The following is a 17,909-nucleotide window of genomic DNA, read 5'->3' as shown; positions in this document are numbered from 1 at the left end:
ATTCTGTACACCTACAGGTGGCACACTTTCTCTATCAGTATCAACACAAGCTATGAATAGACAGAGTAGACTACTCAGGGTGGCTGATACCCCAGACACTTCAAAATCTTAGCACACTCAGTGTCACAGCCACAACTTGTTTGTAAAACTTTTCCCTGCTCCTACTACTACAACAAACGAAAAAAGTTCTAAAACTCATTTGACGTCAAGAGCTATTTTAGGACCAATGAGATGACTCAACAGTTAAAGGTACTTGCTGTCAAAACTAAGAACCCCAGTTCAATTTCCAGGAGACTTGACTTCTCAAAGCTGTCCTCTGACTTCCTTATGTGCATCATAATGTGCGTGCACACACAAACACACACAATTAAAAAAAAACACTCATGTTTTTTAAGGCTGCTTTATAGAAATGTAAACCTCAAAACCTTTTACTAACCTCTTCTTCTTCTAGTTTTCGTTTCTTCTCCTTCTTGATATCTTCTGTCTTAATTTTCTTAGGCTTATAATCAGCACTAGAAAGGGGAACATAAATATGCAGTTAATGCAACTAGGACTCAAGAGTTCTCGCCTACAGGATTAGGATTTCCCAGTTCTTTGAAGTACCTATGGCAGATATGACTGCTCTTACTCTTGCTGGGCATTCTACAGTAGTGAAGATGAGATTAAGGTCTGGAGAGGTGCTCAAGCTGCTAAAACACTGGCTGCTCTTGCAGAGAACCTCAACTTAGTGACCAGCACCCACATGGGACAGCTCACAACTATCTGTAACTCCAGTTCTAGAGGACCTGATGAATTCTTTAGGCTTCTGTGGGTATCAGGCATGCATATGGTACACATATACATGTTCAGGATCATAGACATAAAATAAGAAATAAAATAAAGCTAAAAGACAGAAACAGATAGAGACCCATAGATGTAATGCTATGAGGAGCTGCCTGACATGGATGCTGGCAAACAAACGGGTTCTTGAGAACAGCAAGCACTCATATTCATGTGGACAACTTGTACTGTTCTCCTAAAGAACATTCTCAGCCTCCTTAGAGACATGGTTTCTCAGGAGCATGGAGCTCACTAAGCTAGACTTAAATAGCCAGCAAGCCCTAGGGATTCTCCTGTCTCTGCCTTTCCCAGCCCTAGTATGCTCAACCACACCTAAAACTTGTATGTGGGCTCTGGATCAAACTCATGCTTGCAAAGTAAGCATTTTATCAACTGTGCTACAGCCTCAGCATTCTATCTTAAATCTGGTGACTATTCCTAGAATCTAGTAAGCTACATACTCAGACTAATAAAATAGAGTACATTATCATTGGATGAATCGAGGAAAGAGGTAAATGTAAGCCTTGAATAATATCAACATCACTATCTCTGTACACTAAAGGTTCTCTTATATATCAAAAGGCATAGATCCTAGAAGAAAAGAGAAGTGAGGTAGCGTCTCAGGTAGACCAAACCAGCCTCAGATTCACTATGAAGTCAAGAATGAGTGAGTTTCCGAGCCTCTTGCCCCCACTTCCCACATGCTGGTATATGAGGTGTATACTACCGCACCCCGTTTTATAAGGTGCTGGGATCAACCTACGGCTTTCTGTGTGGTAGATAAGCATTCTACCAATTGAGCTATATCTCTAACAAAAAAGTTCTCAATTTTCTTGTGGTACAAAATTGAAAAACTTCCAAGGCACTAAGATAGTTTATCCTTCACTAATTCTGTAAGATCTGAAATGTTTATACTAAACATGTATTATCTTTTAATAAGAAAAAGCACATTACACATAACCCATAAATTAATTTACTTAGCAAACCCATTTCTCATAAGCCAGTCTACTAACCACAAATGCCAATTAATATATTTTTATTTACTATAGATATACACATATTTATTCTTAAAACCTTTGCCTTTTGTTTTTCTTTTTTGTTTTTTTGTTTTTGTTTTTTTTTTTTTCAAAACAGGGTTTCTCTGTGTAGCCCTGGCTGTCCTAGAGCTTGCTCTATAGATCTGGCTGGCCTTGAACTTAAGATTCACCTGCCTCTGCTTTTTGAGTACTGGGATTAAAGGCGGGTGCCATCTTGCCTGGCTCTGGCCTTTTCTTTTTAAAAATTTTTGAAGTATCTCTTTTCTTTTATAATTCATTTTTTTTAATGTTTTATAAACTTTATTATTTAAAAAACAACTCTTCCAAATGACCAAACTAAAACTAACTAGATCAAGCTCAATGAACATCTATGTTTAGAATAGGCACTCCGAATGAAGTTCTACAACTTCAAAAAGTTCAATTTTACATTTTCAATATTGAATGTAGTTTATGCCCTTATCTACCACCAAAGGAGGGGAATGGGAAAACACACACACAACAAATCAGAAGTAGACAAACAATTAGCTTTATGTCCTTCCACAGTGCAGTCAGTGCTTCCTCGCCCTCTCAATTATTCAGCCTTTCCTAGTCTCTCTTTGCAAAGTGTTGGTAGATTCTAAGAGAGAAAGTGATTTTTTTCTTCCTGAGATTATGTGACCTTGCCCAATTTTTTACCATCAGTAATAAGGCAGCAACAAACATTCTTTTCAAGTTGAAATTTCTTTAAGCATTCCCTTTTAATCAGAAAGGAAGAAACACGTACTCATCTTCATCCCGAGGCCTCTTCAGTGGCTTTATATCCTCTTTTGGAGGAGCAAAATAGCCATCATCTTCAGGCTCGTCTTTAATTCGTGGTGGACTAAATAAAGAGGGAAAACAAAAAACAAAAAAAACAAACCAGCTAGTTACTAATTACTAGAATGTCAGAACTATGTTAAATAGCACAGAGTAGGTGCCCTGCCTAGTTTTATGTCCACCTGACACAAGCTAGAGAACCTGAAAGGAGGGGCCCTCAACTAAGAAAACGCCTCCTTAAGATAAAATTGTAGGGCATTTTCTTAATTAGTGACTGATATAGGAGGGCTCAGCCCTTTGTGTGTAGGATCACCCCTGGGTTGTTGGTCCTGAGCACTACAAGAAAGCAGGCTGAGCAAGCCATGATAGGCGAGCCAGTAAGCAGCACTCCTCCATGGCCTCTGCCCTATCTTTAGGTTCCTGCCCTGAATTCCTTCAGTAATAAACAGTACTGTGGGAAAAAAAAATGCTAGTGAGGATGTAAACTGGTACAACCACTAAGGAAATCCTATAGAGGGCAATACCTAAGAACAGAATCATGACATGACCCAGCTATACTACTGGGTGTATACCCAAGAGAAGCTTTTGTTAATATACCATACAACACAGACAGAGCTCTGTAAATCCACAACCGTCTAAATCCAGAACTAGTGTAGATGCTAGTCAGTAGATGGATAGAGAAAATATGGTATATGAACAAAGGAATTTTATTCAGGCATAAGTAAAACTGTGTCATTTGCAGGGAAAAACAGAAAAACAAATAACATGAATTCAATTACTAGCACCCACATGGTAGTTTACAACCATCTGTTAACTCAAGTTCCAGGAAATCCAATGTTCTTTTCTGACTTCTCTATTGACTAGGCATGGGCATGGCAATATAGAAATACATGAGGGTAAAATACTCACATACATATAAAATAAAAAAATAAAAGATCTTAAAATGTTCATGAAAATAGAAGGGGGTATGAAGGAGAGAGGTTTAAGGCAAGGGAGAAAAAAAGAATATCACATTTCCTTTCCTTTGCAGAATCCAGATTTAAATAGATATATATTTATATGGAATATATGAGCAAAGGACAATGACATTAGTGAAACCTATACTAACTAGAAAGTGTAAGCTGGGGGTCTGGAGAGATGGCTCAGCACTTGTTCTTCTAAAAGAGCTGAGATTTATCTCCTAAACTCACAGAGACACTCACAGCCACCTCTAACTCTAGTTCTAGGAAATCCAACACCTTATTTTTTAACTCCATGGAAATCAGGCATGCACACAGTGCACAGATACATGAGCAAAACATTCATTCATACACATAAAATTTAATAATCTAACTTTCTCTTTTTTAAATTAAGTTGGGTACAACTGCACACGTCTGTAATTTCAACACGTCCAACAATTAGGAAAGCGCAGGAGTTAAGGTCAGTCTTGGTTATATATGAGTTCATGCCACTCTGAACTTCAGAAGACTCTGCCATTCACAAACAATGAGATAAGGGATCATGTAGGTTAACTATCTTATAGTGAGGAGGAGGAGGAGGAGGAGGAGGTGGTGGTGAAGGTGAAGGTGATGATGATGATGATGATGGAGGAGGGGGAGGAGAGAGAACAGGGGAGCAGAAGGGAGAGGAGGAGAATTGCCAACAATAGGGACAAACAGGAATGTTCTTTCCTAGCTTAGCTTGACACATCTCTTCAAATTAGACCTCACTTACTTAACTCAGTAAATTAAACAACCTCCCCAAATAAAGCTGCCATCTATGAAGTGGTGGATCTAGTGGATCTGAAGAATAAGTATCTAGTCTCAAATGCAAAATATAGTCACAGCATGAAGTATAGATAATGTGTCGTCCTTTCTTTCTAAAAGCATTATATCCATTTGCTTGCAACAACAAATTCTGTATGTTTAAAGAGATTAGCTGTCCTACTCCAGCATATTTCCCCCAATCCCCAAATGCCACTTCTACAGCTGTTTCTCCTTCTATTCCCCATCAATTACAAAGCCCTAGAGATCCAAAAGAAACACTACAATATATCCACTGGTTCAGAGTTAATGTTCCACCCTAAGTGTCATGTGTGAAAGCAAATAATGAGTTATCACACTCCAAAGATGTTCTTTTTTTTTTTTTGGTTCTTTTTTTTGGAGCTGGGGACCGAACCCAGGGCCTTGCGCTTCCTAGGTAAGCGCTCTACCACTGAGCTAAATCCCCAGCCCCTCCAAAGATGTTCTTTAATGTGATCCTAAATGGTCTTCTCAATCTAGAGGGACTTGGGCTTACATTACGGAACTGAAAGTGAGGAAAACAGAACAGATGGATTGCAGAGTGTAAAAATGGCTTATAGGGGTTGGGGATTTAGCAAGCGCAAGGCCCTGGGTTCGGTCCTCAGCTCCAAAAGAAAAAAAATGGCTTATAGGTAGTATAATTTATTTATGCCTAGTTAAATATATACTTATCCCTAAAATTAAGTCCAATAAGGTTCTATATATGTCTCAATATTACGAAGGAGGAATTCATTGTAGACTAAGAAAGTCCATAATTACTACCAAGGAGTTTCTTTTGAAATATTGAGGAGTAGTGAGGTGGATACAATAAAAGCCCATAAGCTATATATTCTATCGTGACAAATTTTGTGGTATGTACATACTTCCAACTTTTAAAAATCTTATTCTGTTAGTCTGCTCCATTTCTAGTAATTTCAGGATAAATGCTGTTCAGTCTCACTAACTAGAAGTATAAAAAGTCAAAGTTGTCCTAGGTCAAATACTCTTAATACTGACTTTTTTGAACCATCAGGGTGGCTAGTTCATGTTGGAAAAGCTTAGAGATCACCATGCAGTCACCCTTTTATTAAAAAAAGCAGGGGCTGGAGAGATGGCTCAGCGGTTAAGAGCACCGACTGCTCTTCCAGAGGTCCTGAGTTCAATTCCCAGCAACCACCTGGCGGCTCACAACCATCTGTAATGGGGTCTGGTGCCCTCTTCTGGTGCATCTCAAGACAGCTACACTGTACTCATATAAATAAAAATTAATAAAAAAAATTTAAAAGCTACCATAGCAAAAGGTCTTACCTAGAGAAGCCATTTTCCTTCTCCTTCTTTATTTTTGCATCCCCAGCAGCTCTAATCTGCAAAAAAAACCACAGCCACTTAGTTGGTGCTTTGAAAGTATTTAACACTGAAACGAGAAGAAAATCTCTTATTCAAGAATATTGCCATCAATTTGGGAGACTTCAAATTTATTAGCATATACTAATTATACATAAAACAGGTTTCATTATGACATTTATACAAGTATATGGAGTACTCTGATCTACCTGTTCCTAATGATTTGTCTTTTCTTCCTTCTTTTTTGGTGTCCCACTGAGTTGAATCAGGATTGCTTACAGGACTATAGATAGGCACCTCACCAGTGACAACAGCACTTGAGAAAATATCTCTCCTTTCTCTAAAAACCATTAATGGATGATAGTCTTCAAGGAAGAGACTTTATGAGTCTCTTCTCCAAGACAGAATGTTGACAGGCTCAATATTGTTCATGTCTTGTGCTGATAATCACAGCCATTGAGTGGTGCAGGAAGTCCAAGACCATGTCATGCTATTTTGGAACATCTTGGTCCTGCACTGACTCTTCTTATCAACTAAAAGACACTTTCCCAAGGCTATTTTTTGACAATTCTAGGTGAAATTGATTAAGAAAGTTCTCAAAACTTTGTGTGTGTGTGTGTGTGTGTGTGTATGTGTCTCCCCCCATCTACAACTTGCCTTCTTTTTCACTTTGTTAGAAAAAACAAATCACTCCAAAACCTTGACACATACACACAAAGGGATGACCCTCAGCTCCCTATCTACAGGGTCTCTGAAAAGACACAAAATGATCAATGCACTGGCTACCTCAGAGAAAGATGGGGACTGCAAGTCAGGATTAAACAAGGATGTCTTGGTCCACAGTCTCTATTCCCCAGTGTCTGAGTTTTTCATTCAAGAATCTTCATTATTTCTTGAGGCAGGGTATATATCCCAGATTGGGGATCACCTTGAACTCACTCTGTAGCCCAAGATGACCTTAAGTTTCAACTCCTCCTATCTCTCCACCTCCCGAGTGCTGGGATAACAGGTACGCACAAACACAACAGGTTTAGGTAGTGTTGGAATCACAGGACTTCCTGCATGCTAGTCAAACTTGGACTAGCAACTAATACAGACTTAGCACCAGAATCTTCAATCTTTTCATCAAGAGAGACCCAGTAAAGCTTTAGGCCTTCTTCCAAAAACAAAACTTTCCCTAAAACAGAAAGATGTTTCCAGAAACTTTATATCCGCATTGTAGTTTAAAATAAACACTTACTGTATTGTGAAACACATGGTATTAAATAATTTAGTTATCACAGTTTCAGACATGTTGAATCTAAAGTCCTTTTGAGGGGGAGTAGGGAATTTAGAATACACTGCCAAGAAGCCACGGGCTGGGCACAGCTACAGTACTGCCTGCCAACCCTGAGGTCTTGTACAGAGCTTTTTATTCCCAAGGCCAAGGGTAGATAGAGCAAAGTTACTTTCATTACCATTTCTGAAGTAATCAAAATAAAAGTACACCTTAACCCTCTTTGTCCCCGTCCCTGCAGGGACAGTTCTGTACCTTTTCCTCCTTTCGTTTTTCCTTGTCTCTGTCTTTATGTTTGTCTTTATGTTTGTCTGAGCTTCCATCTTTGTGTTTGGTTTTCTCTTTCTCTTTGTGTTTCTTTTCAGAATCTTTATGTTCACTGTTAAAAATAAGACATGAAAAGTTACCCTAGAGTAAGAACCACAAGATCAACTCAAAAGACACACACCATGAAAACTTAGACTGCTTACACAGTCCTGAAGAAAGGTTCAAAGACTGCTCTGCTGGCTATAGGGTTTAAATGAAATGAGATACCGGGTGTGACCAGGAAACACTCACGTCATCAGGAGGGACAAAGACGTGTAGCCAGCGTGTGACTGCACTACTGTATTAGGAACACACGAGCAACTGGGAATAGAAAATATTCTGTGGCACAACCTTGCTTCATGATCCTTTATCAGTGTCATGGGCCAAATGAGACCAGAAGGAAGGTGGCCCTTTGTGTTTGTTGATTCAGCAGTCAATCAAGTCCCTTAGAAATAGAGTCGCTAAAGTCCTGAACATGGTCACCTGTTTCCTATCCTAACAGGAGCATCTGTAGGATGCCTTCATAGTTGCCTAGTTATTACATGAGAATTTGGAGCTCCCACTTTAGGGTCCTTACTCTTATTAACAAAAGAACTTACAAAGGGATTCAGAAGTGGAAATCTTAGTACCTTCCAGAGGAAAAGAGAAAAGAGGAAGACAAAAAAAAAAAAAATCCCTGCTGTTGAATTAGGCCAGTGTGTTCAGCAAGGGTACTGGGGAGTTGTCTTAGAGAATAAGTGAGAAACCCAGTGTGAGAGAAAGCATATCAAAAGAAAGAGAAATTAAAACAAAAAGGACAAGTTAAGCTTCCAGAGCAGGTGGATAAACTCTACAGCACCACAAAGTCGAAGCTCTGGGAGTGACTGACTCCAGAACATTCTTTGAAAGGTAATAGATTATACAGCAGGCTTAGTCTTACTTCTATAACTTTCTAACAATAAAAAATACAGTGAAAGTTTTATTTCAACAGTCACAACTGATGTAAGAGGATCGATCCAACTTACCCAAAAAGGTATTTGTTCGCTGTGCCAGACTCAAGGCAAGAGTCACTAAAATGATCATACATGTTTATATAAGATCTTCTACAAATTTCTCTTAGGGAAATAATGTTACCTACTAAGATGTTTATTTTAGTACTTACCATAGTACTCAAAAGGAAAAACAAAAGTGAGAAGATGGATACAATCTAAATGATTACCAAGAGAGGAAGATGTTATATCAAACTATGTAACTATTAAGGGATATTTATTATTATAAGTACACATCCAGAATACCCCTGACTGATGCCAACAAGACTGGGCAAGCAAAATGCCCCATCTGCCTGTAAATGTAGACAAAGACAAAAGACTAGAAGAAAAAAACCACATGCTGCCAAACAATATGGATAGTCAGTTTTTGGAGTGTACTGGACTGAACAGTTAAGAGTTAAGACACTTGCTCCCTGCAGGATTATTCTAAGCAAAACAGAACTCAAGCTCAAGTGTCTGAATCAGAGGCTCATCCCACGTGTAGGTGCTAACTGTGTAAGTTTAATCAACAGGGACAGTCAAGACGTTAAGATTCGTCAGCTCATTTGCCACTTGTTTCACTCAGGGCAAAAAAAAGCAGACCTCACTGGCAATGATCTCAAGAGACCCAAGAAAAGTCTCCTCTAAACACTGTTTTCTAAAAAGGTGTTTGTCTATAAAGAAGATAAAAATAAGACAAAAAGTAATATGGCATTTAATTAACCCAAGCCACAGAACACAGGTCAAATCACCTACTGTTACACTTACCACTATGCACAAAAGTAGGCATCTGGGTTATAAGTACAAACTCTAAGAAAATTAACCAGAAGGTAGACGAGTAGATACAGGACGACAGGTGTAGGAGGGATGCAGGCACTGTCACAGAGGGGAGGAAACGCCCATTTTGCATTGCTTACATACTCCCTCATTTCCATTCTCCTCCAGCACTCATTAGCTGTTATTTACATGAGCTATACATTAAATGGCAAGTTCCCACAGCAAACCTTTCAGCTCATTAAGGCTGAATGGCACACACAGAGACCATATTTCACCAACAGTGAAATCACTCTACTCATTGTGTTCTCATGATGTGTTTCTATCAAAGTGCAATGTTGTATCAAAAAATTATCATATAACTAGTATAAAAAAGTAATCCTTCATATAGTGCAAAGACTAAAACTAGACTCATTATGTATCATACACATAATGATATGCATATTTTTGATATTACCATGCTTAGCTTCTATTATGTACTATAGTAATTAAAAAGAAACCTGTAACAAAATTAAAAACTTAGTCTCCTACACAAACTTTACATAGAAATAAACTCTGCAAGCAATCACAGACATCTAAGGATGGACAAATCTTCTCCCTACACCACCCTCTAACCAAGCGCTGCACTTGATTTTTGATGTTATATCAGGCTATGTGTAGTGTGTGTGCTTTAGTAGGGATTTAATATGTAGCCCTGGCTAGCCTATAACTCACTATGTAGACCAGGTTGTCCTTAGTTCACAGGAATCTGCTGGTCCCTGCTGGGATGAAGGTGTGAGCCAGACCTGGCTGCCTGAACTTGGTTTTACAACCTTTATTTTACTTAATTCTGTAATAATTCTGAGAGGTTTTATTTTCTGTTAGACTAATTTATATACAGAGGAAATGGTCATTTAAAAACTAATGCAAATGGGGCTAGAGAGATGGCTCAGTGGTTAAGAGCACCGACTGCTCTTCCAGAGGTCCTGAGTTCAATTCCCAGCAACCACATGATGGCTCACAACCATCCATAATGGGATCTGATGCCCTCTTCTGGTGTGTCTGAAGACAGCTACAGTGTACTTATATATAATAAATAAATAAATCTAAAAAAAAAAAAACTAATGCAAATTCTGTTACAGAGGAGCAATGTTAGGGTTAAACTCAGCATTTCCATTTAGAAGTTTGGAGCACCTGTACGTTGTTATTACATTTCCACTTAAATGGATTTTAAAATATTTGTTTACTTATTTGTTTACTGTGTATAGGAGCTTTGCCTTCATGTATGTCTGCACCACATCTGAGGAAAAGAGGATGTCAGATACCCTGGGACTAGAGTTACAGAAAGTTGTGAACTGGCATGCGGGTGCAATTAATCGAACTGGGGTACTCTTGAAGAGTAGTAAGTACTCTTTTTTTTTTTTTTTTTTTTTTTGTGGTTCTTTTTTTCGGAGCTGGGGACCGAACCCAGGGCCTTGTGCTTCCTAGGCAAGCGCTCTACCACTGAGCTAAATCCCCAGCCCCAGTAAGTACTCTTCTTAATTGCTGAACCACCTCTTTAACCCCAGATATAATATTTTCATTTAAGGGAGACTGGTGCTGTATTGAAAGACTAAGATTTGACATATTAAGGTTATTAATATCTTGCCACCAAGCAGATATTTTCTAAAATAGAAATCTTCAATACTTGAAAGGATCAAAGCTTTGTGATTACTTCCGATGAAAATGTGAATGGCTAACTAAAGAATGCTTTGGGCTCTGTCTTCCTTTAGATATTACATCACTTTTCTCAATTCTCTTTCTTAATGAAAGTTATTAGAAAACTAATCTGCCTCAGTGGAAAACTGACCTTATGGCAATCAGAGGATGGGAACCTATGAGTCTCTGGATTTCAGTTTTGTTATTCATGAGGACACCAAACTAAAGGAATCAATAAGTGGTAATGGAATAATATGGCATATCAAGACCACTCTACGGAAGTAAAACAAAACACAATTTGTTATTTTCTCTGTGGGCAAGCCTAATGGGAACCTATGTAGAAAACTCAAAAGATCCTCCTGGAGCACTAATCCTCTTGTGAAACAAACAGCAAAATGGATGAAATATCAGCCTTATTTTTTAAAGGAACAAAGTCTCCTTTACTTTTATCTGCTTGGAATATCAGAAACTAGGTTTTCATTTTAAACTAGCTAAGACTTAAAACCTTCTTTTCATAATGCCCTTTCTTGTCTTATGCTTCAAACAACTGAATTCCAAAGACGATGATCATGAAGAAGAGGAGGAGGAAGAAATGGAAGAGGAAGAGGAAGAAAGAAGAGAAGGAGGAAGGGGAAGAAGAGGAAGAGGGGAAAAAAGAGGAGAAAGAGGGTGAAGACGAGAAGGAAGAAGAGGAGGAAGAAGAAACAACTAATGATGAAGATGATGATGGGGGAAAGTAGCCATGCTATTTCTAAATAGACAATTATGAGACTATGACTCTCAGAGAAGCTAAACAAACTGAAGAGAAAATTGGCCAGGGTTTCTTTAAAGACCTTAGATAAACAGAAGGAAGGCAAGAGAAAGGACAAGCAAAGAGGTGACAATAAAACAGGAAGATAAAGCATTTCTCTTTTACACTAGAAAAGTAATCGGGGTTGGGGATTTAGCTCAGTGGTAGAGCGCTTGCCTAGGAAGCTCAAGGCCCTGGGTTCGGTCCCCAGCTCCGAAAAAAAGAACCAAAAAAAAAAAAAAAAAAAAGAAAAAGAAAAAAAGAAAAGTAATTAATCTTTAGGGAAAAAGGGAGGGTAGAACTCCTGTAAAACCCAGAATCTGATATTCTGGGAAGCTAGATGTTGGCTATGGGAAGCAATCAAAATCTCTTCTTTATTTTATAGCCAATTAAAGTACTTAGCAAATAGCAAAAATATTACCACCTATATTGCTACACATCTTGCTACAACAAAACACTAAATGAGTACTGGTATCTAAACTTTGCACATCTGGAAATTAAAGCACAGAATGCTTAAGTAACTTGCCCAGGGAGAATCATTTCATGAGAAAGAATGAGGATTTCAACTCAGGCAGTTTGTCTCCAGTCATGAGATTAACTGTTCTATTATTTCCCAAACAAAGCAAACAAAAAACAAACACTATTAGGTTGAAAAATCTGCTCATCTTCTGAGAAGAGGCCTTAGTCACTAATATGTGCCAACTATGCACAGCAGCAGACACTGAAGGTGACAATGGAATCTTGAGCATTCCTGTAAGAGAATGAGTAGGCTTTGAAGACACAGAAGAAATTAAGGCTTTACAAGGAAAGAAAGCAGGCAGTGAAGTAAAACTTAAATGCTTTAAATAAAAGAATTTCAGGTAACTTTAAGTTGTCTCCCAGAAAATAGCACAGCAGCTAGTTTTCAAAAGGCTCTAAAGCATAGCAATTGCTGAACGTCCGTCATCTTTAGGCTACTAAGCAAAATCACAAGGATCTGCTCTTTGAAATACCACAGTAGTGAATGCCTGACACCAAAAAGTACCCAACTCTATACACAAAGAGGGTTGGGGGGAGGTGAGGGTTGTGTTCCTTATATAAGCCTATCTACTATAAAATTTGACCTGTAAATTAGGTATAAGGGATTAATAGCAACAGTCACCATCTTCTGTAGCTCTCAACACAATCTTTCACCTCTCCTTTGAGAACTTTTGCTTTCCACTTACCAGAAACATTTTACTGCTTGCTTTGGTATATCCTAATTGCTGCATCATCACGCATACACTTTGAAGGCATTGAATAAAGGTAAATTTAACACAACTTTCAATTATGATTGACAAGCAGGATGAGAATTATGTATTGTGAATATACTAGACAGATGAATCAAGTCCCTGGGTTTAATTTCCTGAAGGTGACAGGAAGTCATAAAATTTGAAACTTATGTCCAAACGTAGCTAATCCTAACAAAAAGATCTTTTAATTAAAGCCAGCCTGGGTAACCATCTCAAAACAAATAAACATACAAAACTTATAAACCATTTATCACTAGGTAGGAATTTTCTATTATTATAGTTTGGACTTGCTGTCTGAAGAAAATCATTGCAAGTTGTGCCAAGAAAGAAATACTGTGTGCAATTACAGAAAATTCATGCAGAATAGACTATTCCTTTGTCTGCAAGTTGGAGAATGTTCCCAAAGATGACCAAATCAATGCGCATCCTAAACTTCTATTTCCTTCTCCATCTAAGTTCTTTATCCATTGCATTTTGGTTTATAGTCTTTTCATGGCTACCCATCTTATAAAGAGCTGCCCAATTATCCAAAACAAGAACCTTTTCTGTATTATAAATCCCCCTTTCTAAACTGTTTCCAGTAGCTTCTTCACCCCCTTTAAAATCAAGCTCTTCTTTAAATTAATTTCTTTAAACAGTAGGTAATTTATCTCCAGACAACATTTTGGTCCTACCCTTTGTAACTAAAGTATCCACCTAAATTGGATCCCTTCTGAAACGAAATACATGCTACAATAGTAACATGTCTTGTTTATGTTCTGCTCCTTGTGATATGGGGAATAAACTTCAGGCTTGTGTATTCTAGGTGGTACACTACCACAGAGATACATCCCTCAACCCTTTTCATGTTTTTCTTACCATCTGGAATGCCCCTTTAATTATATTTGAGATAGTTATAGTTTAGTTTGGCCTGGAACTTGGTCTCCCTCCTGCCATTATCTCCCAAGCCAAGTGCCACTATGCCTACCAGATACCTCTTTTTTAGCCGTTACCTTTCACCCTTTTGTGAACATTAATTATTTTCAGTGGCTGGCTTCATGTTGTCTCCATGAGCTAGGTGTGGCGGTACATGCCTTCAATCCCAGCACTTAAGGGGCAGAAGCAGGAGGATATCTGAGTTGGAGGTCAGCCTGGTCTTCGGAACTAGTTTTAGGACAGCCAGAGCTACACAGGCTTCAGAAAGGTTGCCTCCACCATGAAACCTTAAAAATGCCATAGCTCCAAATCAGATTTATCAATAATTAACTACTGAGTTAGAGTCCACCACAAAACCTGACAGCTGAAATTGATCTATATGATCCTTTATTAGGTTTTGTAGACATTGCCATCATCACTCTCATTATCTAAATTTCTTAGCACAAAGTCAACCAAAAATGAAAAGGAGGCAAAAAAGGTAAGATGCTTAGATCAGGATGCAGCTTGTGAATGACAGAACTTGACCCTTTGTTTTACCTAAAACTAAAGAAAATCTGATTAGGAATGATTAAGAGACTGCCTGGTCATACACACTACAAGCCCAGTAATGCTTTGAGAGCTAGAAAAACAGTCCCTTTACTTCAAAGTATTTTTTTTAAAACTCTGATCTGCAAAATATTACTATTCTGTCCTAGTTTACTTTCTATTGTTCTGATAAAACAGTGGTCAAAAGGAACTTGGGGAGGAAATGGTTTATTTGGCTTACATGTTTGAGGTCACAATGTACTAAAAGAAGCCAAGGCAGAAGGCATGAAGGAATGACTACTGATGATAAAGTTTCTTCATGGTAAGGAAAAAACAAAAAGCAAAAATACCAAACCCAAACCTTTTCTATTGCATTATACATAAGCTAGAACATCATAACAAACAGGATAAAACTGATTTAAGGGTTACAGATATAGCTCAGTTATACAGTGCTTCAAATATGTGTTCATGAATCAATGTTCACAGCAGTATTATTCCTAACAGCCAAACACAGTAATCACCACGAAAAGAATACATTCAGAGGACCACAGAACATAACTCAATGGGGGAATTAGTAATATGACATAGTTAGAAAGATAATACTAAAAGAATGTTAAGAATATGTCTATAACAAGAAAGTCCAGGAGATGTAGCAATGCTTGGGAAGTAGGAAAATCACTAGTTCCAGGCCTACCTGGGCCTACAGAACCAGAACCAAGAACAAGCCCGGGCAACTTGGTGAGACCCAACCTCTCTATCAATCTAAAAGAGAGTGAGGGATATATAGTTCAGTGGTACTGTTTTGTCTAGCATTTTAAGGCCCTCAGTTTAATCCCTAATAGAAGGGGAATAGGGAGGAGAGTAATAGACAAACAGTCATAGCATATTTTAAGGCCTAGTGGTATCAGAAACATGTTGTATCTAAGAAATTTAAAAGAAGTTTACAAGGCTCAATAAACAGTATAAGGTAAAGGCAAATGACAAGGAAAATATAGCGGAGGAACGAAGGCAACCAAAGCCTGCTAGGGAAGCACTATGCATATTAGAAGGAAAAAGTGCCCCCCCGCCCCCAAAAAAAGCATGGAGGAGTGAAAGGGATGATTTTAAGAGGGGCTAGCTAAGAACATGATTTATCTCAGTACCTCACTTGAACACAGTTCTAAAATTTCGGTGTCACCATTCTATAAATGTCAATTAAGTCAGGTTGTGCAACACTGCACTTGATTCTTTTTTATCTTTGTGTCTTGTACCATGTAGCCTAGATCTGGCCTCTATCTTCTGGTTATCACCTGGCTCAGACTCAGAATGCTAAGGTTACAGGTGTTAGCCAACCACGCCCAGCTACTGGTTGATGTGATTTAAGCCTCCATTAGCCTTGGAGATTTTTTTTTACATGTACTAATAACAATTATTGAAAACAAAATAAAACTATTGGCTATAATTATGAATTCTCTTCATAATTCTGAGTTAATGTGTATGCATATTTTGAGGCTCTGATAATACTATAGAAACACATATTTAATGTATTATTGTGAAATTTGTTTCTTTATTGTTGGCAGTATTCTTTGCTCTCACATCTATTTTGGTAGACAATACTATTAGCTAGACAAATGTAAATTGAGGAAGATAAGATGCACAAAAAGCAAAACTTGACAAGTGCTAAGATTAATATTAAGAATAAACAGAGTGGAAACTAAGTTGTAAGAAATGACTATGTGTGGGGGGTTGGGGATTTAGCTCAGTGGTAGAGCGCTTGCCTAGCAAGCTCGAGGCCCTGGGTTCGGTCCCCAGCTCCTAAAAAAAAAAAAAAAAAAAAAGAAAAGGAAAAAAAAAGAAATGACTATGTGGTAGGAAAAACAGGAAGGATACAGGATTTGTCCTCATAAGAGAAAAATTAAACTGGCTATTTTAATGACACATAAAAAATGTATTCCCAGATGAGTGGTGATGGCACACACCTTTAATCCTAGCACTCAAAAGGCACAGGCTGCAGGACCTACAGAGCTAGTTCCAGGACAGCTAAGGTATATACAAAGAAACCAGATCTCAAAAAACTGATAAAACAAAACAACACAATTATTACAAAAGAACAGAAACTTTCTCTTTTAACTTGTCTGCTGACAATGAGACAAACTAATGAAGCAGCTTTAAAATATAAAGTTTAAAATATAAATATAGTTTTAAAAACAATGGCATCTAATCACTTTTACCAAGGTAAGTGCTGCACGTTTGATTAAGCAGCCTGTTAAAATACATTTATACTTTAGTTATTGACAAATGCATACTAAAAGAAAACTCACCATGCCTGCTCTGTATGTCTAGATCTAACCAATGACTTCCTAAGTGAGGCCTGAATTATCAAAGCATTCTCTTCAGTAACTACAGCAGATCCGGTCTCTTACTTTGCTACCCACCTCAAACTGATACCTATCCATGGAAGCTAAAGATGCCAACTCCCTGTTGAGTGAGGAACCCTGTTGGTCAATCCTTACCTGTTGCTATGTTTAGACTTTTCCCGGTCCTTATCCTTATCCTTCTTGTGCTCCTTATGCCGGTGTTCTCGATCTTTGTGTTTATCTTTGTGTTTATGAGAATCTGCAATCAAAAGAGACAAGTCAGTCACAAGGAATCATGTTATCTTTTGCCTGCCTACCTTAACAAACACCTTTAGAAACAGAAATCAAATGGCAAAGTGGTCATAAAAGCATATCCTACTGGTAGAAAAACATCACAAAGACACCCCCCTATTGCCTTGCCTCAAATCCAGTAACTTAAAAATAATAAGCAAACACTGTACCACTAAGCTGCCTCCATGGTTTCATTTCCTGCTGAGTGACATCCATTACAATGAAGTACTGTGATTTACAACTCACATGTTGATGAACATTTACTTCTAAATGAAGTAAAACTGCTAGGTCATATTTAAAAAATGCACTTTTAATTTTATAGGAAACTGTTCAACCATATATTCCTAAGTGGCATACTGTCATATATTTCCATGAACAATTATTATAGCTACTACAAATCATTAGCAACACCTAGAATTACCAGTCTTGGCTTTTGTTTGTTTTTCAAGGCAAACTCTTGCTATGCAGCTGCCTGGCATGGAATTCTCTTTGTACAGCAGGCTGGCCTCAAACTGAGAGCCCCACCCACCTCTGCCTCCTAGGTACATTACAATGCCTGGCTAACAGTCTTTACTGTCTTAATTTTTGCTACTCTAAAAGGTAGATCACGGTGGTTTGAGTAAGAATGACCCGACACCCCTCCCCCATAGTTTCATATATAAATGCTTAGTCATCAAGTAGTGGCATTATTTGAAAGATAGGTGTGGCCTGATTGGAGAAAGTATGTCACTGGAGGTGGGCTTTGAGGTTTCAAAAGCCAAAACCAGTCCCAGGAGCCTCTTCAACAGTGAATCAAGAGGAAGCTCTCAGCTACTTCTCCAGCAGCATGCCTGCCTCCTGCTGCCATGCTCCTAAACATGATAATGGACTAAACCTCTGAAACTGTAAGCAAGCCCCCAGTTAAATGCTTTGGTCGTGATGTCTCTTTATAGCAATAGTGGGCAGTATATATATACTGGCCCATTGTGGTTTGGTGTGGTTTTTTT

General features: G+C 38.2%; 1 protein-coding gene across 1 annotated transcript in view; it reads right to left on the bottom strand.

Moving 5' to 3' along the window:
- Positions 1–17,909, bottom strand: part of Top1 (DNA topoisomerase I) — an 83,136-nt gene that overhangs the window by 40,182 nt on the left and 25,045 nt on the right. The window contains exons 3-7 of the mRNA NM_022615.2: positions 16,789–16,891; positions 7,287–7,410; positions 5,720–5,775; positions 2,620–2,715; positions 437–512 (exon numbers count right to left, since the gene is read on the bottom strand). Coding sequence (NP_072137.1) covers positions 437–512; positions 2,620–2,715; positions 5,720–5,775; positions 7,287–7,410; positions 16,789–16,891 — 455 coding nt within the window. The remainder of the gene's footprint in view (positions 1–436; positions 513–2,619; positions 2,716–5,719; positions 5,776–7,286; positions 7,411–16,788; positions 16,892–17,909) is intronic.

The sequence above is a fragment of the Rattus norvegicus genome, chromosome 3 (genome assembly GCF_036323735.1).
Source record: "Rattus norvegicus strain BN/NHsdMcwi chromosome 3, GRCr8, whole genome shotgun sequence".
Lineage (NCBI taxonomy): Eukaryota > Metazoa > Chordata > Mammalia > Rodentia > Muridae > Rattus > Rattus norvegicus.
Note: the sequence above shows the minus strand (reverse complement) of the source record. Positions and strands in the feature narration are given on the sequence as shown.